Source organism: Pituophis catenifer, unplaced genomic scaffold (genome assembly GCF_029215685.1).
Source record: "Pituophis catenifer annectens isolate HBS135680 unplaced genomic scaffold, rPitCat1.0.hap2 SCAF_6, whole genome shotgun sequence".
NCBI lineage: Eukaryota > Metazoa > Chordata > Lepidosauria > Squamata > Colubridae > Pituophis > Pituophis catenifer.
The window spans coordinates 33,627,050-33,654,913 of record NW_027256886.1 but is presented as its reverse complement, the minus strand read 5'-3'; the positions used below and the strand labels follow the sequence as shown (position 1 = coordinate 33,654,913).

Sequence of the window (27,864 nt, the reverse complement as noted above, 5' to 3'; positions counted from 1 at the left end):
AATGGCGTGATTGCCGTGTCATTAAGCAGCTCAGTCACATGGTATTTGAACTTATGAATGTGTTGCTTAACAACCAAGTTCTTGGTTCCAATTATCATTGTTAGTTGAGGACTACCTGTACTGAAATTTTAGAACATATTTTTCTCATCTTAATTAAAATTCTATTCAGGAATGCATGGCACCAGCTCAGTAGCCTGTTCTATTTTGCTACCTTCCATTTGGACACAGAGTTCCTAAATTAACAATAAAAAGGGGGGGTGGGGAGGCTATCCAGCAGTTTTCCAAAGGGCTGGTATTCCTTGTGTATTGATAGTATGGGCTTCCTGAACTGTTTAATTTATGGCTGCATTGGCACCAATAGAGGAACATAGCAAAGAAAAATAAACTATTTATTTAACTATTGTTAAATAAACTATTGTGGTTCAAAGGTCAAACCAAATAAAGTAATGGGACAAAATTTGCAATAGTAATAGGAGATCATTAAGCAGCTAGTACAAACATAACCAGGAGTTTTGCATGAAAGACCAAGAAGGATTTACAACATTAAGGAATGGGCAATACAAATTTCATTTCAAGAGTCTCACTGAGTTCAGTCAAAGATAATACTTGAGAAAGTGAGTCCCAGTCTGCAGCATAAATGTATATTTGATTTATTTTCCACTCATCTTGCGAAGCAATTTGTGGTAGCTAAGCAATAAAAAACCCCCACTGTATAATAACAAAAAACAAAATGATAAAAGCACATGAAAACAGAAACAAAGGAAACAATGGCATTTAAAGGTAAACCCATCAGAACAAAATTACATAGCTCATCAGTTCAACACCTTCAAAATCCCCATGGCATTTCTCCTGGTGAAATAGTGTTTCAAAAAGTATGTGTTACAACAGAGAAGATACGCTTCCTGAGTCCCACTAGATGACACTCTTCAAGCAACAGGGCCAGCAACAGGCAGATCTAATGGTATTGTTAGAAACAATTGGAGTGATGCGGTCCCTCAAATATCCTAGCCCATTTTTGAATGGTTTTACTGGTGACAACCAGCATTTGAATTGCACCTTAAAAACTATTGTGAACCAATGCTGCTAATATAACAAAAGTGTAATATGGATATATTGAGTAATGCCCGTAATTTCTCACACTATTGCATTTCAGACTAGTTGCATGTTCTGGATGTTCTTCAAAGGCAATCCTATGTATAGCACATAGCAATAACCTACTCATAAGCATGAGTGTCTGTGTGCAGTGCCTCTCAATACAGGAAGGGGTGAAATTGGTGTACTACTGTTTCCCCCAAAATAAGACATCCCCTGATAATAAGTCCAATCGGGCTTTTGAGCGCATGGCAATAAGGCCAAGCACTTATTTCAGGGTTCAAAAAAATATAAGACAGGGTCTTATTTTTGGGAAAACACGGTATACATTGGAGTACTATATAAAGTTTTCAAAAGGCCTTGAACAACTGTTGAAAATCCAGGATTTCCCAAGTTTGCATGTCAGTTTTATCCGAAGTAGTGTTATCTCATTCAGAACTAAAGATAGAAAATGATTGGATCTAGAAGTCCTAAAACTTAAAGCTGCTCAGTTTGCTAGGGTTGATCTGAGCTCAATTATTCTCTATACACACATCACAGTCTTCAGACACTGAGACAGGACCTTCAAAACATTACTTAGTTAGCTAAAGACAGACAAGTATAGCTGGATGTATATGTGTATAACACACATATTTCTCTTAAAATGAGAAGGTTGGAGGTAAAGTGAAAATATTCCAGAAGTTGGGGTCTAGTGTTGGTTTTTTGAGGAAGGGGTACACAATAAAACAAAGAAGCATACTATTGGCGCTTTAGATGCGATTTCTGGAGAGGACCTTCCATTATTAAACAGTTTTGTTTTGTTTTTTTTAAAAAGCTAAACCAAGTATAAACACAACATAAAGGGTATTAAATTTATGTTTATAGAAGGCTCTGCATTTCAGAAGTTTGAAAATGATACTGTTGCAAGACTAAAGAGATGATGCTAAAATGAAGCTCTAATCTTTTCTTTAGATCACATGATAATATCTTAACCATGCAATATTTAATTTTTCCAAGTTTCTGGAAAATTATTATTACAGAATAAATTACAGAAAAATAAAAAATAAACTCCTCCCAGCAATTGCTGTGACATTAATAAATTCTAACACCAATCTGGCACCTGTGATCAGGCAGTTTCTCCACATAGCTTTTGGTTTAAATAGAAAGTAATACTATTCTCAACAGAATCATTGAGAAAATGAGGAAGAGAATAGTAGCACATAGACTATTTCATTCCTGTTACCTAAAATCTCAGAAGATGTTCAGCATCTGTTTGAGGATTAAAGGACAATCTCTCATATGGTTGTTATCAGAACTACATCTTGCTGCTAAAAAGCCTTTTTATGTCTATCTACTGACAACATGTGCCATCCTTTTGATTATAATACAAACATGTAACAAAAAGAAAGAAAAAAAAAGATAAGAATCTAAATGTTTTTTTTTTTTTAATTTGATTTATATGCCGCCCTTCTCCGGAGACTCAGGGCAGCTTACAATGTGTTACGCAATAGTCTTCATCCTTTTGTATATTTATACAAAGTCATCTTATTGCCCCCACAAACTGGGTCCTCAATTTACCTACCTTAGAAAGGATGGAAGGCTGAGTCAACCTTGAGCCTGGTGAGATTCGAATTTACAGTAATTGCAGACAGCTGGTGTTAATCACAATGCTAACAGTCTGCTGAGCCACCAGGTCCTCTTCTTGGAGTTCCATCGGTAGCAATATTTTCTATTATCATCAAATGTTGGTGATTTTAGTATTCTAAATAAGGTCTGCAATATTGTGTCCATATGTCTGCGTCTATGTATCTGTCTGAGTTAGGTGGATTTTACATTGCTAATCACAAATGTTAATATATCTACAAGAGCTCATATAAATATATGACATTTCAGGATATGTCCAGCAATAGCTAAATCCATTCCTGTATCTCTATATTAGGCATTGTAAGATTCTTATTTTTTTAAAAAAGTTTTTTTATTATAATTCAAGTTAAAAAAAACAATGGACATGGTTTAACGTCTCTGGTTTTCACCATTATCGTCAAATTTAAGCTAATACACAATATACTTCTTTATCTTTGTACAAATTTACATTACTTCTTGCATGTCAAGTATATAAATTAATTCCTCCTAAACAGCTACATCTATACTCAATATAATCATATCTTATTGTAAGATTATTCTTAATTAACTGCATTAGTTATTAAGGTAGTGATGTAGTAATGAATTACATAGATGCATACCTTTGAAATTAAAAAAAATCTTTAATGTGAACAAGAATCTGATAAATATTACATTGCAAATGCTGCCTCTAAAACTGAATTTAATTTGTACTATATAATATTAAAGAAAAACTAACAGCAAATAGTCAAGAGTTTAACTTCATAAAATTTTATTTTGAAGTATTATATGTTGTGGCATATTTGTGTAATCCTTTATTCCTTCCATAAGAGTGAGGATATTGAAGAAAGGATTTTATTTTTAAACAGAATATTGCCAGCTCCAACACTTTTAGCTTCAACATGTCTTGGAAGAGCTACATCCATACATTTAGTATCCATCTCAGTCGGTGAGCAACTTTTTAGTTTTGTATTTTCTCCCCAAATGCATTCTACATTCTTCCCATGATTTCATTCTACAGAGAAAGATTTCATTAAAGGTAAAACATATAGATCATTTTTCACATCTTTAAATCATAGCAAGTGGTGCAAGATAATAATGTACAGAGGAACACATGAGTGGAGAGTGTTAGCAGTAAGAGATTGCCAAAAGATATTTAGCACCATCAGCCAGGACTAAAAGTCATTTATAGAACAATAAATTGAATCACGCAAAAAAAATAAATAAATAAAAAATCCTAAGCAAGCATGATAAGGCATGGAAAATAAATAAGGTTGCACATTAATAATAAAATTCAATAGGATGTATTATTCACTAATATACAGACCTATCCATTTTATTTAAGAAATTATTTCACAAAATTTGGCCATTAGTATGCATAAAACAGAATGTGCCTGAGTTTTTGTTCTTTAACAGAAATTAGAGATAATCAAAGAAATACTGTGTTAAATGGTGATGAAACAAATCCTTCTTTCTATCCCCTAAAAGTAAATAAAATTCAAAGGAAACTCTAAGAGACAATATACATGAACTTTATGACTACAAGCCCTTGTTTTTGCAGAATGAAAGATCCAATAAACCTCAAAACAAGCTCATTTCCATCCTGTTCTGTTTACACATGGGAATTAGATAGAATGAATCCTCTGTACGACCTTGTATAGCTCCATCTAGCTCTCTATCTTGCCTCAATAATATATATATATATATATATATATATATATATATATATATATATATATATATATATATAAATGAGTAGACAGAACAAGGTTTACAGCAATTTAAAAAAACAGTGTAGATTCTATGCTTTGAATATTTTTTTTTTTTTAATTATCTAGGCAAGAAGATATCTGGGGTATCATTTTATCCTAACAGTTTCTGAGATCCTTACTCAGTTATTCTTTCCAGGACAAAGCCATTTTTCAGCAAATATATATCTTTAATATTAACAAAAAACAAGACATTTAAACATGATTTAGATTCTAAACTTTTCTTGTAACACTATAAAAAGAGACCAGTATTGGCAAAAGTGAAAATAGAAAACTCTTCATTAAACACTGAAAGGATCTCATTATATATAGCTGCATGTTCTATTCTAAGAAAAATTACCAGGTGCCATCAGTTAAGAGTCAACAAAAGAATGAAAAAATAATTTAAAAAGGAATGCATGGGGGTGGGGGAGGGGAATAGAGTCAACAAAAGAATGAAAAAATAATTTAAAAACGAATGCATTCGGGGGGAAAATAGCCTCCCTTTTAAATCTTATCTAGCATTGTGAGAATTATCTTCCATTTCCACAATTAACAGAGATACCAATACGTTCACTATTTGTATCATCACCGAAAACTGAAACAATAAGGTTCTGGTTAACCTTGAAATCTAAGCCTGTGAGTGACCTTATGTAGCAGTATACCATTAAAACAACATTTCTAGATTGCCCATCATTGACTGCTATTGCTTGTAAACTATTTCCTGATGCTTTCCAAGCATTCATGTCTTACAGTCCATTTATTAGTGATATTGAGACTGAATGAACTTAGTCATCCATATCTTAGATCATTGCTAGTGCTTGAGTGAACATGACCCAGTCAACTCCCTGGATCATTAGCTACTTGGATCATTACGGCTGAACACAGAAGCAGCTAAAACACAGTTTTTCCTCTTCTGTAATTTCTATTTTGAAGAAACAGTTCAAAGTCATAATGAATACATAGAGGGTTTTTTTCCCTGATTTCTCTTCATAGTTAAAATTGCAGACGATATCACTTCTTTAGCTTAAGTGATAAAATTAGCATACAGATGTGACATTGCAGTTTAAGTGTTTCATGACACCTCGAAAAGAGAACGAGAGAGAATCTGGGAGAGGAGTTAAGACCCCTTTCATCACAAGTTAGTCTGCAATTATTCTATTGAACCATTGGTGAAACTTAATTATACTGACGGGGAACAATTTTATAGTTTTATTTCAAGAAGGAGTAAATGTGTAAACTTTCAATTTAGATGCTGTGAAATAGTTGGTCTAAGTCTTGAACTTTTAATTAACAGAAATTAAAATGTGTTGAAACGATGTGGAATGTTGCCCCATTTTTGGAGATACAAATGATTCCTTATTGCAAAATAGCTCACTCAGTTTTTGGAGACATTAAATAACTAACCTGTTTGGTGAAGGTGATCTCTTGCTAGTTCAAATAAACGCATGTGCATATTTGTTATGGGATTAAAGGAACCACAGGCAAGAAGAATGAGGGGTGTCAGATGTTTCATTGAGCCAAGTAATCTTCAATAGCACACCATTCATCTGAAAGGAGAAAATAACAATTGTAATAATTCATCCAGTTTTTCAATTATTTCTGAAAATAATAAGTAATCACCTCACTTCCAGGGAAAGAAGATTCTATAAGGCTGGCACCATGGCAGAAGAAACCCTCTCCGCTCCTGGGACCTGCCAAGTATAATTTCCTAACAGACAAGATCCAGTTATCAACACCTTGATATCAAAATTATTCAGATTCAACAGGTCAATTTTAACAGGTTCAGAGAAGGACAACAAGGATGGACAAATGAAACAACCAGGCGTGTTTAGAATTAAGAAGAAAATATAGATGTGTTAGATGTAATTGCCGTTCTTCAAACACCTAGAAATATGTCACACAGAAGAAAGATAAGACCTCTTCCTTGTTTTTCTACAGTGCAGGACAGATAATTATGAAGTTAAGTTATAGGAAGGCAGATTTCAATTAAATGTTAGGGGGGAAAAAAATAACAACAGATTCAATAATGGTACAAATGACCCAGAGAGGCAGAGGCTTCTTTCACTAAATACATGGAGGTTGGACAGGCACCTTCCCTAGATTTTTTATTTATTTATTTATTTATTTATTTATATGCCGCCCTTCTCCGGACACTCAGGGCGGCTTACAATGTTTTAAGCAATAGCCTTCATACTTTTGTATATTTATACAAAGTCAGTTTATTGCCCCCATAATCTGGGTCCTCATTTTACCTCCCTTAGAAAGGATGGAAGGCTGAGTCAACCTTGAGCATGGTGAGATTTGAACTTGCAGTAATTGCAGGCAGCAGATGTAAGTGGATGTTAATAACAGTGCTTTAGTCTGCTGAGCCATCAGAGCTCCTTTTTAATTTGTGCACTGAGCAGGCAGTTGGATCTGATGGTCTAAATGTACGTGGCCAATTATATGATTCTGCACAGTTGCACAGATAATTGGTACCTCACACAAAATCAGGTCAGCATTCCAGGAACTGTTCCATTCCCCCATAGTTTTCAATCTGCACTTCATTTTTTTTTCCAGCATGCATATCTATCAAATTCAATTAATTCTCCTTGACCTTTTTTGTTCCATTCCTTTAGGCGTTTTAATTCGAAAGCTATTTTGCATTTCCATAAACTTTTGGGATTTTTTTTTTTTAAATCAAGCCTGTTGTTAATTCTTTTCTTAGTAGATGGTGAAGCTTTGACTATCGAAATAGCATATTCTGAACATTGGAAATAGTAGGAACATTGGAAATAGACCGATACAACCCATTCAGGTTATGTCAGTCTAAATACACAAAAGACTTCCACATAAAATTATGTCAATCTAGTAAGATTCAATAATAGCATAACGAAAAAAAAAAAAAACTGGGGTGGGGAGAGATATTTTTTAGCTCTCAGGGAAATCTAGTTACTTCTTCTGTAACTAGCTTTAGTTAAAATAGTTAAAATAGAATTTCTTTGTTTAAAGGCAAGGCTGGATTATTTATTTTCCTTTGGAGAATGTTTCCTTAACTATGCTAAAGAATGAAAAAGAAAAGTGTATCATTTTTTCTCATCTCAAGTCCAGAATGCCAAATTGTTTCTGATGTTCAACAATATTCTCTGTAACTGTTAGTATGGCCTCTGATTCTTCTCAAACAGAAAAGAAAAAAGGAAATGTCCCTAGAATCCTTAGATGAACAAATTATTGGGTGTTTTTCATCTGTCTTCATATTCAAAAAGCAGTTTGCTGCTACATGGCTTAGAGGTTGTAATGACAAGCTGCTTATTCTGATATTGGCATCTCTTTATAAGTAATTATTCTACCAACTTCCATCATAAAAATTCTATTAAATTTGGGATCTTTAAATATAAACCAACCTACAGAAAATGTATTGTATTTTAAATAAAGACACTGAAGCAGAACATTAGATCAAAGAAAGAATCACAGCTGTAAGGATTATTGCTTTAAAGAAATATTTTAGAAATATAACCTTTTCTTTGATAGTTACAGAGCACTGATAATGTGCATACAACGACGAAGAAGGTAAAAGAAAGCCTATGGCTAAAAATACTCATTTCTGCTCAGTAAGTATGTCAAATTAAGCATCCACATGGCTCCAGAAATCCTACACTGCAATACCACAAGCTGAGCATACTGTTCACAAATTTCCCAGCGATATTGCTGCTATTCATTTTGCATGATCTTGCATGCTTAAGTATTTAATTTTAGTTAATACTGTGGACCAAAACAGTTATGGAAGGCATTACATTTCTATCTAAAGAAAAGTTAGGAAAAATCTATACAATATTTACATGTATGTGAAGAAAGCTAGATAAGCCATCTTTATTTCATACTCTTTTAACTTCTGTTTTCATGACTACCTAGAATTAGTTATAAATAATTACTAAAATTTATACAATATAGTAATGAAAGCTGAAAAACTCAGTAAAATTCTTCCTTATTCAGCATAAGTGAACACTTGTATTTTAAGGTTCATAAAATAACACAGTAAAGATTATGAATTATGTAATTAAACATAAAAACAGGTAATATACATAGCCCAGTATCCAATACAAAAGAGAGTAAGAATACTGCAGAAAGGGAGAGAAATAGTCACAGCTAGTTCTAAGTAGTGTCTGATTTAAGCATCACATTCTTCATACTGGATTAAGTGATCTTTATATCCCCTGAAATGAACTGCAAGCCTACTGATTTGTCTTTGTTTCTCCTTTTATGTCCTCCTTTTGTACTGGTTCTCAGTGATTCTGATTATTTTAACCAGAAAGAAAAGACTTAATTCTTGCTTAAGCAGAAGTTATTGCCAGGTAATTGGGGTGGAGGGAAAAGATGAGGGTAGATACAGCTACTTAACAGATAACACCCACAATTTTGTCTGATCTGATGGGATGGGGTGGGCAGAAGTAATTGGGGAGAGGTGGTCCCTGAAATAACATGGCCCCATGCCATACAGGTCAAAACCAGCACTTTGAACTAGACCCTTCTGCAACAATGAACATTATCACAGGTTACAATCATCTATCCCCTGAATTTGAAAAAATACTCAGAGAGAAATTGTACAAGAGTTGTAATCTCACATGAGCCTCACCTCAAAACCTGTTCAGGGTTTCTTATCTTAATACAGAGATATGTAAATACTACATATTTGGAGACAGTTATTTTCCATGGATTGACTTAGAAACAGCTACACAATCATGTGAGCTGCACTTGGTAGAGGAACTATTGATTCAGAAGAATGAATGGAATAGAACAGGTTTATTACTTAGCAATCCCAGTTGTGTCGATGGCCGCAGAAATAATTACTTACAGTGTGGCTTCTTCAGTGAATGAATGTACTGCACTGTAATGAATAGATGACTAGGAAGAAAGACCAGTAGTATATCAAATATCACAACCCTCTTCCTCAAAAATTATAAAGAATTATACATAAGGGTTTGCTCAGATTTGGAATGATGATTAAGCATATTTATTTGTTTGAAGGTATTTAAAATCTGGACTCTTCTGCATATCTAGTCTTCATTTTATTTGAAATCAAATGCAAATGACATGAACTCTGTTTTTTCTTTTCCCAGCTTACTATTTTTAGATTGCAACCCCAAAATTCCAGTAGAGTCTTTGGTTATATTCTCTCATAGCTAAACTATTCTTACATACAATTAGGGAATTAAATTGTATATTGGCAAACCCAGGAATTAACTATTTTAGAGATGATACATCAATGTTTTGGCCCAATTTTAATCAAGTTAGAGAATACCTAGTTTTATTTATTTTGATCATTCAGGGATGGAAGTCCATCCTTAGGTTAGGCCCATTCACATAAGAAGACATTTTCACTGTATTGCTAACTTTTTATTTAAAGTTAAAGTACCTTCCTAACATTTAAAACCCTCTAGAAGTTAAATAGCTTTTTCTTTGAAAACTTCAACTTCATATTATTCCTGCACAAACAAGGAAAGCTTAAGGTTTTTGAGTTATATTCTTTAACAAATAATAATTGCCATTTTGTGTGATATATTTTTGCTCTTCATGAAACTTTCTATATTCTATAACTGGTTTACTGCTGTTTAATCAACTTGCATTAGATAAATTTGGGTAAACAATACATTGACAGAGGTTTTTTTAAAAAAAAAACTTTTGTACCGTTATGTAAAGTTAATACCAGGAGACCTTCAAATGGGTTTCTCCCCAAAGATCACACCTAGATACTTGACCAGACTTTAGGTGGTCATCAGGCAGTAATAAGCCAGAAGTTTTGGTCAGGAACCTACATTAAGAAATATTTAATATTTTTCAATACTTCCCCCCCTCCCATTTTCTCTGCAAAATAAGTTAAATTTCACAGAACTGTTAGTCAATGAAAGTCTTACATAGTTTAAGCAATGTAATCATACCAGCTAATTCTGTTTTATTCCTGTTAAATCTGTTCATCTCCCCAGAAAAATATGTAAAACTGGTTAAGCTCACATCAGTCATTTCTAATCATAGTCTATGTATTAAGGGACACTTCCCCATAACACATAAACAGTAAAATTGGAGTCATTTATGTTCAACTTTCATCTTCCACAGTATCACAAGTGCATGGAAGAATATCCAGAAAAAGGAGAATTCTTATAAGCAGGGACGGCATAAACAAGGAGGAAGAAAAATATTCATGTAGCAAGATAATTTCTCTGTGTGGTAAAACCAGGCTGAGTCATGTAAACACCAAGAAGCTCCAAGCCTAATCAAAACACTTGAATGTAGGAATATCTGCCTTATAGCTGAAAACATAAAAGAACAGAGGTGTTAAACTGTGAAGAAGGAGGTTATTGGACATTGCTGAATCTGCTTTTGCACAGCATGGCCTATGTGTAGGTGGTGGGGCCTACAGCTGAAGAACCAGCAGGACTATGCACAGCCATTGATGAGATCTGCTGAAAGATTAGCTGGAAGAAAGTAAGGCTGCTTTTAGAGAACATCACTAAGAATAGCACAACAAGGATTCTGAAATCTAAAAAGGAGTTATTTTTGTCTTCTTCCCAGTCTCTCCAGTCAAGATACAAGTTATCCCAGAAACGAAAGTACTAATGCTCTATGATTAAAAGTAAAGGTTCCCTTCACACATATGTGCTAGTCGTTCCTGACTCTGAAGGGCGGTGCTCATCTCCGTTTCAAAGCCGAAGAGCCAGAGCTGTCTGAAGACGTCTCCGTGGTCATGTGGCCAGCATGACTAAATGCTAAAGGCGCCCAGAACGCTGTTACTTTCCCACCAAAGGTGGTCCCTATTTTTTCTACTTGCATTTTTAATATGCTTTCGAACTGCTAGGTTGGCAAAAGATGGGACAAGTAATGGGAGCTCACCCAGTTATGCGGCACTAGGGATTCGAACCGCTGAACTGCCAACCTTTCGATCAACAAGATCAGCGTCTTAGTCACTGAGCCACTGCGTCCCTGCTCTGTGATTGAGAAACTCTAAAAAGATTCCATTTGGAATTGTCTGGTAGAATTCCATATGTATAATTTGTTAAATCAATGTCACTTTATCTACTGGGAATATGCATAAATTATATACCTAAAACACCACAATAGTAAATACTATAATTTAGGGAAAAACAATGTATATAAATCTGCAGTTTGTGTCCCTTTTGTTAAACCTCTTACAAATACATAGTTTTGATCAATATGGAAATTATAATTCAGCTGTAATATTTTAAAAATTCACAGAACATGTGTTAATGTCCAAGATCTTTTCCCCAAACTTGTTACAAAATTTGAACATTCACCTTTTTAAAATCAAATAAATCAACTTAGCTGGACATTAACAGGTATTAATAGATGAAAAAGATATGGATGGTTAAATCAAAATCTTTCCAGAGTGGGCCTTAAAAGTTTTAAAAAGTTTTCTATGTTAAACTGCAAATTGTGTTTTTTATCATTTCTATTGTGGGAGTTGGCAAATGGGCATATATACCGTATTTTCCGGCGTATAAGACGACTGGGCGTATAAGACGACCCCCAAATTTTCCAGTTAAAATATAGAGTTTGGGCTATACTCACCGTATAAGACTACCCCTCTTCCAATGCACACCAAATAAAAATTAAAAAAACATCAACTGGCTCACCCACAATGTAAAAGCAGCTGTGCTAGACCCAAAATGGCCCCTGAAACAAGCAGGAACCTCACACAGCTACAAAAAGGCCCAAAACCCAACTTTCACACTTTACACACACAAAATTCCACATACAGCTTTGTGAGATTTTGTGTGTTTGTGTAGTTAGAGTGAAACACTACAAAAACACATTAAATCTCAGAAAGCTGCACAAATATTATTTTATTTTATTTTTATATGAAAGCCAAATTTAAAACTTCCTAAACTTTAAATGGCTAGGTCTAAAAAAGAACAACTAAAAAAAAAACCAATTAACTATTTTTTTTAAAGATCCCAAAGGGGAAAAATACTTACCCAAATAGAACAGGGGTCTCCAACCTTGACAACTTTAAGACTTGTAGACTTCAACTCCCAGAATTCCTCAGCCAGCTTTGTTTTGCTGGCTGAGAAATTCTTGGAGTTGAAGTCCGTAACTCCCTGCCTGCTTGATTGCAGGCAGGGAGTTGCTTGCTGATGGAATGGATTCAGGCAAGCGAAGCAAGGCAAGCAAAGCAAGGCAAGCAGCTAAGGCAGTGGTTCTCAACCTTCCTAATGCCGCGACCCTTTAATACAGTTCCTCATGTTGTGGTGACCCCCAACGATAAAGTTACTCCTAAAACCATCAAAATGGTTGGTCTTAGGCCAGGGGTCCCCAACCTTTTGGACCTCAAAGACCACCAACTTCATAATTTTAAATTTCGCGGTTCAGACAATAATGATTTTACCCAGCCAACAAAGCACACTGTACTTATATCCTTCCTCATCCATTTTCTTAAAAAAGAAGGGGGAAAAACACTTTTAAGGTTTTACTAAAAACAGTTTCCAATTACATAGTATTGGCATAAAGCCTGGTTAAAGCAAACATGCTTAGTCATAAAGACTTGAGGAAAGCCATTCTGCTTAAGGTTTAAATTGAACTTAAGTGCATTATCCGGTATAATGCAGATTACTTCTGGCTGAAATACCATAAATTGGGCATCTTAACCATAAACCAGGGATATGAATTTTTTTTTGTATGGATGCTGAAGGCTATAGTAAGTACAACATGTTGGAGCCTGCACTGCAATAGGGGATGGAAACATATAAAAGCTTTAAAAATACAGGAAGATTAAATATTGTTACTGTTAATGTAATCATCTGGACTCCCAGTACAGGATGGGGTCCTTCAGGCACTCTCCCTCCTCTCTGTCTCCCACTCTTTCTCTCTCATTTTTGCTTTCTCTCTTTCTCTCCCTCTCTTTCTTTCTCTCCCACTCTTTCTCATTCTCTTTCTCTCCCCCCCCCTCTCTCCCCCCCTTTCTCTTTCTCTCTCCCCCACTCTCATTCTTTCTCTCTCCCACTCTTTCTCATTCTTTCTCCACCCTCCTTCTCTTTCTCCCACTTTCTCTTTCTCTCTCCTTCTCTCTCCCCCCACTCTCTCATTCTCTGTCCCCCTTTCTCTCTCCCCCCACTTTCTCTCTCTCATTCTGATTCTTTCATTTTGTCTCTCTCTCTTTCTGATTCTTTGATTCTCTTTCAGTCTCTTTCTCTGTCTCTCATTCTCTCTCTCTCTGATTCTGTCTGTCTCTTTCTCTCATTCTCTTTCATTCTGTTTTTCTCTCTCTTTCATTCTTTGTCTCTTTCTCTCTCTCTCATTCTCTCTTTCATTCTTTGTCTCTTTCTCTCTCTGTTTCATTCTGATTCTCTCTCTTTCTCTCTCATTCTCTCTCTCTCTCATCTCAATGGCCAGCCAGTGTCTTGGGGCTGAGAGAAAGTCAAGCATCTCCCTGAGAGACTGAGGGCCGGAAGAAGTGTGGGAGCGAAGCACTACTTGAACTTGTGCGGCATGAGCATTCGCCTTGGTATATTTGCACCAGCCGATGGCCAAGGCAGCCCTCATCTCTCTGCTGAAAGTGCAGCATCAGCATTCTGCCTTGGTAAATTTGGGGCACAAGGCAGCCCTCATCTCCTGATGCTTGGGGCTCGGAGCAGTAAATGTTGACTGGTCCGGGGAGCAGCTGGATTTTGCTCTCCATTGCGGACGCCAGATCAGCCCCCTGCAAGATCTCATCTTTCGAGGAGCGCTCCCTGAAGTGGCACTGGAAACTTTGGGCGGGCTCCTCCAGAGATGAGAGCTTGCAGGGGGCCGATCTGGTGTCTGCAATGGAAAGCAAAATCCAGCTTCTTCTCTCTCAGACAGGTGGGGTTCGCCATCACTGGGGGTCAGCTGGGGAAGTCGGAGCGTCGGTAATATCCCCCTGGATGCCTGGGACAGCGGGGGAAGCTCCACGTAGCAACCAGCTGGGTCCAGCATTCAGCGGCATGCAGGCTTGACGAGATCGGCACAGCTTCCCCTCAATGTTGTCGGTGCTCCCGTAGCGTCATCAGTCAGCGCCAGCAACTCAGATTCGGGTACCCGGCTAATAAGACGACCCCCAACTTTTGAGGTGATTTTCCTGTTAAAAAGTCATCTTATACGCCGGAAAATACGGTAAGTAAATCCTGTAAAATTATGTTGCATGTAAGATTATATGTTAAAAGCTCTGATAATTATTTTTCAGTTGCAGACAGACCAATGGCATTTTTATATTTTTAATAAAAAGCAGCAGTTTTAATCATCAAATGGCAGTAGGTCATCCATGGGCATAACTCATAACACTCAACCTATACTTTATTTTTCTATCATTAATATTAAAGGTCTGAGAGGTTAATTGAGAAAGGAATTATCTGTAGAACAGCCTAAGATTGCTTTCAGTTTAGCATTGTATGATTATCTGATGTTAGTTCAAACTTAACACTTCAAAGATATATTTAAAACAAATACTCCAAACTCAAATTTTCATCTCTATATTTAATTGTAAAATTACTTTAATCTTAACTTGGGGGTAGGAATAGCAAATTTTAAATATTAGTTTAAATTCAAAGCCAATGCAGAAGGTTTAGTCAGGATGACTTCAGAGGCTTTTTGGATATTTGATCAAAGAAGCTGTCAGATCTGCCATCACATTACTTCAGACCAGCTTCACTATGATGCCATCCTGCCATAAAAGGAAGAGGGGGAGTAGGGGAAGGTGGGATGACAGGAAGCAGAGGTACCAAGAAAAATAGGAGCCGCGGTGATACAGTGGTTAGAATGCAATATTGCAGGCAACTTTGGCTGCCTGCAATTTGGCAGTTTGAATCTCACTAGGCTCAAGGTAGATTCAACCTTCCGAGGTCAGTAAAATGAGGACCCAGATTGTTGGGGGCTGATTCTGTAAACGGCTTAGAGAGGGCTGTAAAGACTGTGAAGCAGTATAGAAGTCTAAATGCTATTGCTATTGCTACCAACCTGAGATAAGAGACAATGTTTGAAAGATCCAAGGACACAGAATGGAATGCAAATGGCTATCAAAGAGGACCCAAACTTTAGAACTGTTACCAAAACACTAGTTTCAATACTAGTGAATACTAGTATTAACGAAATGACCAAGTGGGGGAGGGACTGGGAAAAGAGAGAATCACTGGGTTTATGCAGGAATATTCAGATCTGGCTTTGCTTACGCTTTAACCACTTGGCTTTAATAAAAGTATACCTTTTGCTACAAATGGGAGTCGAGGGACTTTCTTTCCTAAACACCCAAGCTGGGACAGGCCTGGTGTAAACCCAGGTTGCATCTTGCTTTTATATTTTCCCATCTTCACCAAAGATTTCAAAAATTATGTTGCAAGAGTGGAGTAGTAGAGATAGCAAGCTTTCTTACTGTAGCATGGTATCATATCTGGTTAGGGAAATGATGCAAGTCAGCTATTTCTGCCACAATGAACACACTGGGGTTTGCTTTGAGTATTCTTTTAAGAATCCTATTCTTCAATAGGATTAAGTAATTCTATTACTTCTCTCATTATTTTTACATGTACTTTTTACTATTCCTCTGAAAATAATAGGCACATGAATGTCTTTGACCTATTTAACTGTTTTAGTCTTTATGTCAACTGTTAACAAACTAACTACCAATCAGAATGTAATTAAACATTTCATTTTAATTTTAAAAACACACCAGATGCAATATTGATTTGGTGTGCATTATTACATTACATCAGAGGCTTAATCAAGCAAATTAAGCTCCTCGGTACCCTTAGAAAATATTAAGATATTTACCACTTTATCATGTTAACTAATTTTGACATAGGCATAGTATTATACTGTAAGAATACGTACTATATAGATACTTTAAAACCTTGTTGGCAGATCCTTTCCTTTAAGGATCTTCCTGTAAAAAAGATAACTAACTAAGATGTGGGATTTCTTAACCCATTTAGTAACAATTTCTCCAGATTAGTCCTGGGAAAAACAGAAGGGGCCTTTCTATCCCAAGCCCAGTAATACAGACCATAGCAAAGTTTGGCTAATTTTAAAGGGAAAAAAGGGAGAGATAATTGTTCAACCATAGTCTTGCAAGTGAAGTTTAATGAGAAATATCCTTGTGAAACATGGCACTACATTCTTAGATAAAAGGAGTTTATTATCTCCTACTTTGTCACAGGACCTACCTAGGAGGCAAGCATATAATTAATAGCAAGTATGGACACATCTAGATAAACTCAGTGAATCTTAATTTTCAGTAGCTAGGCATAAGAGATCAATACTCAGAAAAATCAAATAATTACAGTCAATGTATAAAAATTTGAAGATGATTTCTAAGATTTTCAAAACCTCTGGAGAAACACACGTTTATAAATAACTGTTTGCAACTTATTTTTGTTTACACCTGTTTGCAACTTATTTCATATAAAATCTTTTAATGTTCTGTGCCCAAACTGCAAATTTTTCTTTTCCTGTTATAATTATTTATAATTTCTTCTTCACGGTGAGCATAAATTAGCTAGGGCTAAACCATGAATTCCAACAATAATCCAACACCTGCAGAGAAAAGAAATTATTGAATGCAACATATTAATTGTATGTCGTCTACAGCAGCAGGAGAGACAAAATCTAAATGTTGTTTTATAATACTATTCAGTTGCAAACAACATATTACACATCAATGCAGTACAGCCCTGTGATGATTTATATGAGTATGTGTTAGACAAAGTTAATGTGAATTTTTTTAAAAAAGGAGCTGGGAGGGCTTAACCTCTTCTTTAGTCACAGTTTTTATCTTCCAAATTCTCTGCTGTAGTTCTTCTCTACTTTGCAATATTCCAGAAATAGACATCTAGAATAAATAATGTGGGATACAATAATTATAATATTATAGGAGGAAGATAACTGGATCAGAAAATCTCAGTTCATCTTCCCATAAGAATGGGCTATATGAAGCTATTTTTCACCACTGTAATGAAATGTAATCCCATTCTGGGACTAGGTCAAGGAAGATCCCAATATCTTATTATAGCAAGATAGAACTATGAAATAAAACAAGCAGAAGTCAGTCCGGAAATATACTTTCTACTAGAAAAGGGAGACTAAATACTGGAAGCAGTCTACATTTTAGATTTAGGCCAGTTGTTTCAACCTTAGCAATTTTAAGTTGTATGGACTTCAATTCCCAGAACTTCCCAGGTAGCATGGAATACTGGGAGCTGAATCTAGGGTTAACATTTCCAAGGCTGAGAAACACTGCTTTAAAAACTGATTTTAATTACTGAAAATCTTAGGTGGTTTATAAAGAACAAACATGCTGCCAGAGGACTGAACTACCTTGCAGTTTTGGTAATTCCTGTGTCTGTTAGTTATTCTGCAGTTTAATATGGGGGAAATAGGAAAAATATTTCCACTTCTGAGTTTAACAGGACTGCTGGATAGCTAGACTGGAAGTCAATATTTCGTCCATCCCTACCATAACAGAATTTCTACCCAACAGATGGAAAAATCCAAGTGTGGATACATCTGATGAGTATTCTGTCCAAGAGAAATCTGATCCATAAATCACAGAAGACAAAAGCCAGAAGCATTAGATGGGACCTGTACAAGTGATTGCACTTGAAAGGCTGACTCAGAGGCTACCAGCATTAACACACGAGGGACAAACTGGTTATGGGCATGTTGGACAGAATTTTATCTCAAAGCCACAAGTCTGAAAGTTAAAAACAAAATTTAGCCCTAGAGATGTACCGGTAATGTCCTGACAGTGACCATTCAGTTATGATGGTGATGAAAAAGGGACAGATATACAACCTTTGCAGCATCTCTCTTCTCTCTCTCTCTCTCTCTTTCTCTCTCTCATGTTCGCCATTATAGTCAATTTAGTACATGTTCTATGTTTGACCTGTTTTCCGTCCTCCCTTGCAAACGGTAAGGATTATCTAAGGAAGCTGTCTCTTACTGAACTGCTTTCTTAGCAGTGTAGCACATTCCTAAAAAGTTCTATCCGCAAATTAAAATGTTCAGCTCTGTGACCTTAAGTAATTGATTAGAACCCTAGGGCTGGCTCATGTTGCTGCCTGACACTGACAAGACCCTAATCAGTTTCACACCAAAGGCTTTTGCTTGCCTCCTAAGAGGCTTTCAGGAAGCACAGTAGGCAATCAGTGGGCATTAGCATATCACTGCGCATTCCCTGTTATATACCCACTTATTCTCTTGCAATCCTTTCTTCTTCAATGAATGTAAATACAAACATCAATTGTTTTCTTGTTAATTATCCCAGCACCAGGGTGAGCATTCCAAAGGAGTGAAGAAAAAATGTGGCAAGATTTACCCCTTTGCCTGGATTCTTCATGAGTAAAGTTCTAGAAATCTTCCCTGCCATTTGGATTCACATGGCTGCTTGGCATATCTTTCTAATGCTGTAAAGCAAGGGTGTCAAACTCACAACAACACATTGTCATCACGTGACGTATCACAACTTTTCCCTCTTTGCTAAAATGGGGTGGGGGTGGCCAGCACGTGATGCATCCGGCCTGCGGGCCGCGAGTTTGACACCCCTGCCATAAAGGAAAGGAAAGCTGAAATAAAATTATAAGCACATTTGTGGTTACATAATTTTTCACTTAGTAACCACTTTTCTGATTGAATTACCATGCTCCCTAAACAAGGACCACCTGTAGATGATAAGAAACTCTGAAATGTTCCAAGTGCAGAAACATGACAGAGGAATCTTCCTGGGCCTACAAGAGATCAATATAAATTCCTAACAATACAAAACACCTATGCAGAGGATAGAGGAGAAAGCTACATCAAAAATTGCTTCAGAACCAGGGTGGATAAAAATCAATTATTTTTTTTAAAAAAATCAAAAAAATCAGATTTTTTTGATTTAAATCAGATTTTTTTAAATAAAATGCTTTTTGAGGAAAATATATTACTATCCAAAGGTTATTCCATCATGAAATAAAAATTAGTTTTTTAATTATGTAGAATAAGGCTGTATATGTTTAATTTTTTGGGTAAATAAATTCCATTAATCCATTCACAATGTCATGCTCTTCCAGAGGTTTTTGTAAGATTATTGGGCAGTTTCTCTGCCTACAAGATATTATCACAGATGCTTGGTTTACTTTTGCAATTCTCAAAACTGAATTTGACTCAGCAGAGATCACATGCCTCTTCTTCACAGCAAAAATGTTATAACATGAACAGAGTTGAGAAAAAGACCTTAATCCTATTGTTCTACAAACCTATGAATACAGAATCAACCCCTTCAGTGCTAAGTTTCAAGAAGTTCAGTGAATAGAATAGAAACAATATTTTTCTGATTGTTTGGAGTGGAATAGCTGCACAAGAAGAAAGTGAAACTAAGTGTGAGGAGGAAGGGGCAAGCAGACAAGCAGTACAAAATGAAAGTGAAACTTTCTGAGCACAATATTGCACAGCCACAGACAGCCAAGTCTTTGGATCTTTTTGTGTGTATGACCTGAGGTTTATCACATTCTTTCCTTGGAGGAAAAAACCTATAATGGCAGCAGGCCGTAAAAGAGACCCAGTTTGGCAATATTTTAATGAAGTTCCTTTACCTATCGGTAAGGCAGGCATGCGTGCAAACTGCAAACACTGCAATAAAGAAATGCAAGGCCTGGTGGCCCGAATGAGGCAACATCATGAGAAGTGCTGTGATGAAGATGACCAAAGAAACACATTTGAACAGGCAGGATCTTCACGTTGGTAAACATTTTTATTGAATCATATTTCTAAAGATTGCCTTGAACTGTCATGTTTGAGCAAAATTATATTTCTTATTATTACTGCATGTTACTGTCATTTCGTACAGTTATGAAGTACGATGCAAATATTCCTTTTGGGGCAGTGCTGTGTACAATAAGCAGAAATTGTATAAACAATTAAATAACAGCATTGACTTTTTTGTTTAGGGGAATTCATGGATTCTGGAAACTATCCACCTTCAAGATCACCATCCTCCTGTTCTACAGTTTCAGAGTTATCCATCCAGATAGTGCTTCATTAGCATCATCATCATCAGACACCCACAGCCACATATCACTATCACCTAAAAGAAAGAAAAAATCCTTCCCTCCTGGAACCACCATAGATAAGTTTGTGATAAAAACTAGCAGATTAGAAAAAGAGTTAATTGATGAAAAAATTGCCCGGTTTGTTTATGCAACAAACTCTTCTTTCCGTCTGACTGAGAACCCACATTTCATTAATATGGTTCAGTCACTGAGACCAGGATACAGTCCACCCAGCAAAGCAGATGTTGCAGGGAAACTGCTGGATAAAGAGTATGACAGAGAAATGGAGCAATGTGCAACAGCTCTGGAGGGTAGAATTGTTAACCTAAGTATTGATGGGTGGAGTAATGTCCACAATGATCCTATTGTATGTGCTTGTATAACAACAGAAGAAGGGAAAGTCTTCCTTGCACAAACAATTGATACGTCAGGAAATGCACACACAGCAGAATACTTACAAGAAGTGGCAGTAAAAGCTATAATAACATGTGAACAAAAATTCAAATGTCTAGTACGCAGTTTGGTCACAGACAATGCTGCAAATATATCCAAGATGAGAAGAAATTTAGAAGAACAGGAAGGGAATACTAAGCTAATAACATATGGTTGCAGTGCTCATTTACTGCACCTCTTAGCCAAAGACTTAAGTGTTCCAGAAATAAAGACTAATGTTGTTGAAATTGCTAAATACTTCCGTAACAATCATTTTGCTGCAGCAGCTCTGAAAAGGATGGGTGGAACCAAGCTAACGCTCCCACAAGATGTTAGATTGAACTCTGTGGTGGATTGTTTTGAGCAGTATAGCAAGAACTGATTCTGATGACAGTTTGTGAAGAAAATCGAGATAAAATAGATGGCACTGTCACGGCCAAAATCCTCAACATTGGGCTTAAGAGAAATGTTGAACATATGCTGAGCATCCTGAAACCCATCTCTGAAGCTTTAAACAAAATACAGAAAAATAGCTGTTTTATTGCTGATGCTGTTGAAATTTGGAAGGAACTGAGTGAACACTTAAAAATAGAACTACACATGGACAGAATTAAATTACAAGCATTAAAAAAATGAATGGGACAAATACTGTCTCCAGCTCATTGTTTGGCAAATATTGTCAATATCAAATATCAGGGTCAAAACTTAAGTGCTGAGGAAGAGGAGTTAGCTTTGACATGGTATCCAGCAATCATCCATCTGTAATGCCAACTATAATAAACTTCAAAGCTAAGGGGGAACCATTCAAGAAATATATGTTTGCTGAAGATATTTTAAAGAAAGTCACACCAGTGAACTGGTGGAAGTCACTTAAGCACTTGGATTTAGAGACTGTTCAAGTAATGATTTCACTTTTAACAGCAGTAGCTTCTTCTGCAGGCGTTGAAAGAATATTCTCTTCCTTTGGACTCATTCATTCTAAATTGAGAAATCGTTTGGGACCCGATAAAGCAGGAAAGCTTGTTTTTCTTTTCCAGATTATGAACAAAGAAGATGATGAAGATGACGAGTGAGCTACAGAGGACAGTATTTAAGTTTTTCATGTGTAGGCTGGGCTGACAGTCTAAGTTTCTTAAAATATATATATTTTGTTTAGCCGAATTAGTTAACAAACATTTGTTTGTTTAAGCAAATAACATATGCTGTAATGTTATTGTTTCAGTTGAATAAATCTATTTAAATTGTTATTATTAAGATAATGATTATTTTTCTCCTTCCTAAGTACAACAGAAAAGTTGTCCAAATATGAATGATTAACCTATTAAACTGGAGATAAAAAAACTAATATGAAAAGTTGTTATTCTAAAAATCTTCATCTACTTGCATATTAAAGTTATACCAGCATGAATTAGTCTTTATGTAGAAAACTATGATTTAAATCAAGCCTTACTGACTAGTGATTTAAATCGTGATTTAAATCAGTTTGATTTAAATCAAATCCACCCTGTTCAGAACCAAGATAATTTTCACTAATACATAAAACTGGCTACAAATTCACCTGCTCTCCAAACACATGCAAAGAGGAAATAATGTCTTGATTAGACAAATGTATAAAAATAAGTCATTTTGCAGCTGTGTGTTATTAAGTATGTTGAAAAACATTCTGGTACTATTTAGTATTTATTTTGGGGACTAACTGTATGTTGTAAAGATTCTGCCAAATTATGGGAAATGTCTTTGCAAATTAGTGGTACTATAGTATATTTTAACACAAATATGGGCTCATATACAGTATATCTCAATGAGAAATGAGTCAGTTTGGTCTAATGGTTAAGGTCTATTAAGCTTGAAATCAGGAGATGATGAGTTCTAGTCCTGCTTTAGACATGAAGGACAGCTGGGTGACTTTGGGCTTGTCATTCTCCATCAACCCACCTCACAGATTTATTGCCGTGGGGCAAATAGGAGGAAGGAGTATTAGATATGTTCACTGAAACTAATCCAAGGAGAGAAACAACCTAGAACTAAGGAGAAATTTCCTGACAGTTAGAACAATTAATCAGTGCAACAACTTGCCTCCAGAAGTTATGAATGCTCCAACACTGGAAGTTTTTAAGAAGATATTGGATAACCATTTGTCTGAAGTGGTGTAGGGTTTCCTGCCTAGGCAGGGGGTTGGACTAGAAGACCTCCAAGGTCCCTTCCAACTCTGTTATTCTATTCTATTCAGTGTCTGAAGACTGTGATGTGTGTATAGAGAATAACTGAGCTCAGATCAACCCTAGCAAACTGAGCAGCTTTAAGTTTTAGGACTTCTAGATCCAATTATTTTCCATCTTTAGTTCTGAATGAGATAACACTATTATTTATCCGGATAATGCCCTGCACACCTCTGCTCTGCACTTCCCAAATTTTGCTCAGTACTATCTATTATATCCTTTCATCAAAAATTCCTGGAGCAATTAACAAACTAATCCACCATTTAGTTCTTGCATTCACACTTTACCTTCTCTTTAGAAGGGAACAGAAATAGAATTATTCCAATCATCAAGGCCAGATGCAGAATTCAGACATGGGTTAAACAAATCACATTGTCCCAGCAATTTTAACATTTTTTGAGTCACACCATCTAAACTTGCAGCCTTGCCATTTTTTAAATAATCTATTTCCTGTTATTTAATTTTTATTCATCCATTAAGTAGCTCAATACATAGCATGTACTCCTCTATGTCTCCCTACAGCTGTAAAGTAGGTTGGTCTGAGAAAGAATGACTGGCTCAAAATCACCCAATATAAAGGAGATTATTGCAAATCTGTCTGAATGTCAGCAAAAATAGAAAAGGTATTGGGTGAGAGGCCAGCTAAAGAAAGGTTAAATTTGAAAATGGATCAGATCTGGCTGGATCAGTAGGGTAAAATGTTCCAGAAAAAAAATCCCCCTATATATCTCTACGGAAGAAGCAGTGGACAGTGCCTCAAAATTTTTCCTGTTTCCCAGTGTACACAAAATAATAGACACCAGGTATTATTTTATACAGTTTCTCATACAGAAGAAAATACTGCTTCCTTCTATAGCCACAGCAAGTAAAGGGATTGGAAAAAATTCTAGGATTCATGCCCTTTCCTCTACTTTGCTGTTCTTTCCAACTCAATAGAATGTTGGAAATAAATCATGAAGATGGCCCAAATATCTGTACATACTACCATCTATCTGTCTATTACAACACAACAGGAAAGAATGAGACTAAATTTGGTGAAGAAGCAAACTAATGAAGTTGAACAATATAAATATTGTTTATTTATATTGGCCAGATCTAGCTAGAGATTACATTAAAAATAACAACAAAACCCAGGAAAAATTATTCTAATACCTATGGAAGAGAAAGCTGAATAGCTCCTTGGAATGTCTCAACTACCGATACTCCATTCTTCAGTTTTCCTTTCTTCTTCCTTACCTCGTATGGAGGCCGAAGCACTTTAATGAAGGGCACTGCAATTTTTTTTGGGAAAAAAAACCCCTCCAAAAGTTGTGCATTCTGTGCATTTCTCCTTTTTAAATATAAGCAATCTAATTCAAGCAGAGAAATCACCATTGTTCTCGGTACTGTTCAGTGGTGGGTTCCTTCCGGTTTGGTCCGGTTCGGCTGAGCCGGTAGCGGTGACGATATGACGTCACCAAACCGGTTCTCCCCCCCACGTTATTCTTACCTTTTATTTGGTCCCACCCCCAATCTATTGCTGCCTCCTGAGTCCCAACTGATGACTAGAGGGAAAAAAACTGTTTAAAGTCTTGCCGCGGGGCTTCAAAGGGCCGTCCTACAGCTGATCAGTGTTAAAAGCAAACAAATGAGTCGGGTCGTAAGTGCGAGGACTGGTCGTAAGTGCAAGGACCTTCCAGAAATGACTCTGACCAGCTAACCACGCCCACCTAGTCACATGACCTCCAAGCCACACCCACAAAATAAGCCACGCCCACAGAACTGGTAGTAAAAAAAATTAGAACCCACCCCTGGTACTGTTAAATAAATGAATCGGAAATTCTTGGTGATCTACTCCACTAAGCTATCTATTATGCTCAAGAGATGCCATACCTTCAAACACTTCCAGTACTTTTCCATCACCTCCAAAAGAAAAGAAGTTGAAGCTAGTGCTGCAAACAAAAGGGGTTTTTAAAAATATCTCTGGTACAAGAAACATAACATGGCAAGCAGACAAGATTGCCATTATATAAAATTAATGATATAAAAGCCCCTGATATGTTAAAAGAATTCAGATAGTTTAGAAATAATGCATATTATAATCACTTACTTTGCAAGTTAAAATGATAGTGATTTTTCAGCACGTACATCAATAATACTATGCAGAATGCAAGAAGACTTGTGATAAATGGATCTGTAGTTTTTAGCTAAGAAGGGTATAATTCTGATATGGTCAGTATTTAGTTTTAGTACTGCAAAAGCAATATTTTTTTATCACCAATAATCATAATTCTCAGTGATTAAGTACTATTTTACATTCCTTATGCATTTTTGGCAAACCAGTTTAGCAGGCAGAATAGATGAGAGTCACTAGCAGAATGGTCCTACTATTCTAAATAAGTGGATCTACTTCTGTCAGATTAAATTAAGTCAAAAATCCAACTTCTTCATGGGTGACTTAATAGACAGATATGTTTGTATTCTGACAGATATGAGCGGGAGCAATTATATGTATATAGAAAGAAGCATTTTTAGTAACTAGATTGTATTTTGAAGTACTAATACTTTTCCATTTCCATTTTTTAAAAAAGCTTTATATGATGCAGAAAAGGATTCAGATCATTTTTATGAATTTAAATATTTGTTCCCACTTTCCAAGCAGTGATATGGCTAACATTTTTCAGCCTACATTTTTACTGTCTACACAGAAATACTCTTCTTTTCAGCCTTTCTAGAATCACTGGGTTAGATTTCAAGAACTAAGGTGTTTTCTTTCCTACAGAATCAAACTACATCTACAAACTATTTTATTCTGCGGAAACAAATTCTAGAGCTCAAAGTCCTATAAAAATTTCACTGGTTTAAGAATGGAAAGAGCTAGCAGATATTTTTTAAGACTCATCATTTGTAAAAAATGTTTATATTTCATTCATTCCTGTTTTTATTTTAGTGAAAACCCTAAACATAACATATGCTGCACAGAAGGGATGACATTAATTCAACAGATAGTATTTCAATGACTTATAAATGTAAACATGCGGAAAACAATCTAGACGCTTGGCTAATATCACAGATGGCATTGAGATATTAAACAAATGCAACAATGACAATCTCCCCTTTGCTTTGTATTTTGTACTAAAGGTTGGTATTAACAACCTGCAGTAAGGTCTGGTGTGCACAGATATCAATATATATATAATTTAAAAAAACAATTAAGAATAAACAGCAAATGTGTTATCAGCGAAAATCGACTGGGTTCCAAATGTAATTGAAACCACCTCTCTTATCCAATCTGGTCCTTTGCAGAAGTCATTAATCTAGATGAGAAAAGCCATTTGTTAATTACAAAGAGTTCACCTGCTTCTTATGGCCATTGAAATACCGGGCCTTTAATAGCCGTTAGCCCCATTGCCTTTATGAAAGCGTTTTTTCTTCAGATTGCCTCTTAGTCCCGAGGACATCCCCGAAGTCAACAGAGTTGCTCCTTTTAAATGTTCTCTTTTTGGCCTAAAGTGAAAGCCTGCCACTTCCTCAGGCTGCCTATGACCTAGAGGGAGAGCCTTAAAAGGTCAAGTGGAAATCCAAACCCGAGAGCTTCGACAAGGTTTGTCCCTGACGCAGAACGATTTATTTTCACTTTTGAAGCCCTTCCTCATTCCGATCTTTGCCTCTCCTTATTTAGCACAGGGAAAGCGCGGTCGCACACCCGCTTTCCGAAGCCGCTTTGCCATGAACCTCCCGCTCCCTTCGGCTCCTCACCACCCTGCATTGCCCAAACGGAGCACAAGACTTGAACCGCCTTGTTCTCCCTTACCAGCCAGAGTCAGTATCGCTAATTTCCGCCGAGTGCGAACTTGATCACAGTTCTGCCCCTCGAAGGGAGGTGCTGCTCCTGGACAGGCAAGGCGGGGTGGAGTTTGAACGTAAACAAACGTAAACTTAATTGGGTTTTACGCATGGTTACCTTAACATGTGTTTCTCTTTTCTGCTTTTCTGTGTTCAGCGCTAGTGCAAAAATAATTCCTGAATTCTGTAGTAGTCGCTGGTTGCGCTGCACTCCTTACTTTTTTTTTTTCTTTCCAACAAGAGAAATACAACGGGGAGAAATTTTGTGTCCAAATATTGTATTGGGAGGTCCATGATTTGGGAATACCGTAAGGTCAACGTCCTGAATGAAACCAATTCATACCTTTGTGTCCCTAAATTTCTCTTCATCTCACTCGCAGTCCAGGAATGATAGAGCCTGTACCATTCAGCTGTACCATTGTTAAACCAGCATTTCCCTTTGCCTCTTACTAGGACACCATCCAAGGGGAATGCTAAAACATCTATTATCCACCGATTAGTTTGGAAGGAAGGCAGATTACTTCAGTGATCTGAAACAGAAGCTAGAGTGGTAGGATACAGTTCAGACGGTAAATGTCATGCTTCTGTTGGTTTCTTTGTTTACGCATAATTTTCTGGTAACTGCCAGGATGCCTGAAGAGTACTTCAACTCAGCTAGCAGCTCTGAAACCGGATTTGCTGCCCTTTGAGTGTCCACAAACTGGATATGAATAGAGCTATAGAGTTGGAAGGGATCTAGTGCAATCTCCTGCTTGGTTAAAGTACTTCTGACAGGTTTCTGTTTAGATTGTTTGGAGATGTTATGTCATTGCAAAACATCTAACTTCATTGGGTGACAGTTTATACAGTCAGGAAATTCTTCTGATATCTAACCTTAATTTATTTCTTTATAAATCCAATGGTCTTGGTTCTGCTCTCTGG

General features: G+C 36.3%; 1 protein-coding gene across 3 annotated transcripts in view; it reads right to left on the bottom strand.

Annotated features, from left to right (window-relative positions):
• Window positions 1-26,901, bottom strand: part of NMNAT3 (nicotinamide nucleotide adenylyltransferase 3) — a 39,414-nt gene extending 12,513 nt beyond the window's left edge. Inside the window, exons 1-4 of one of the 3 annotated variants that reach the window (XM_070945039.1) lie at window positions 26,455-26,901; window positions 24,991-25,049; window positions 6,063-6,150; window positions 5,847-5,989 (exon numbers count right to left, since the gene is read on the bottom strand). In XM_070945039.1, coding sequence (XP_070801140.1) covers window positions 5,847-5,955 — 109 coding nt within the window. In that variant the 5' untranslated portion in view covers window positions 5,956-5,989; window positions 6,063-6,150; window positions 24,991-25,049; window positions 26,455-26,901. The remainder of the gene's footprint in view (window positions 1-5,846; window positions 5,990-6,062; window positions 6,151-24,990; window positions 25,050-26,454) is intronic. The other 2 variants (XM_070945040.1, XM_070945038.1) reach the window with 2 other exon arrangements.
• Window positions 26,902-27,864: the final 963 nt, after the last annotated feature.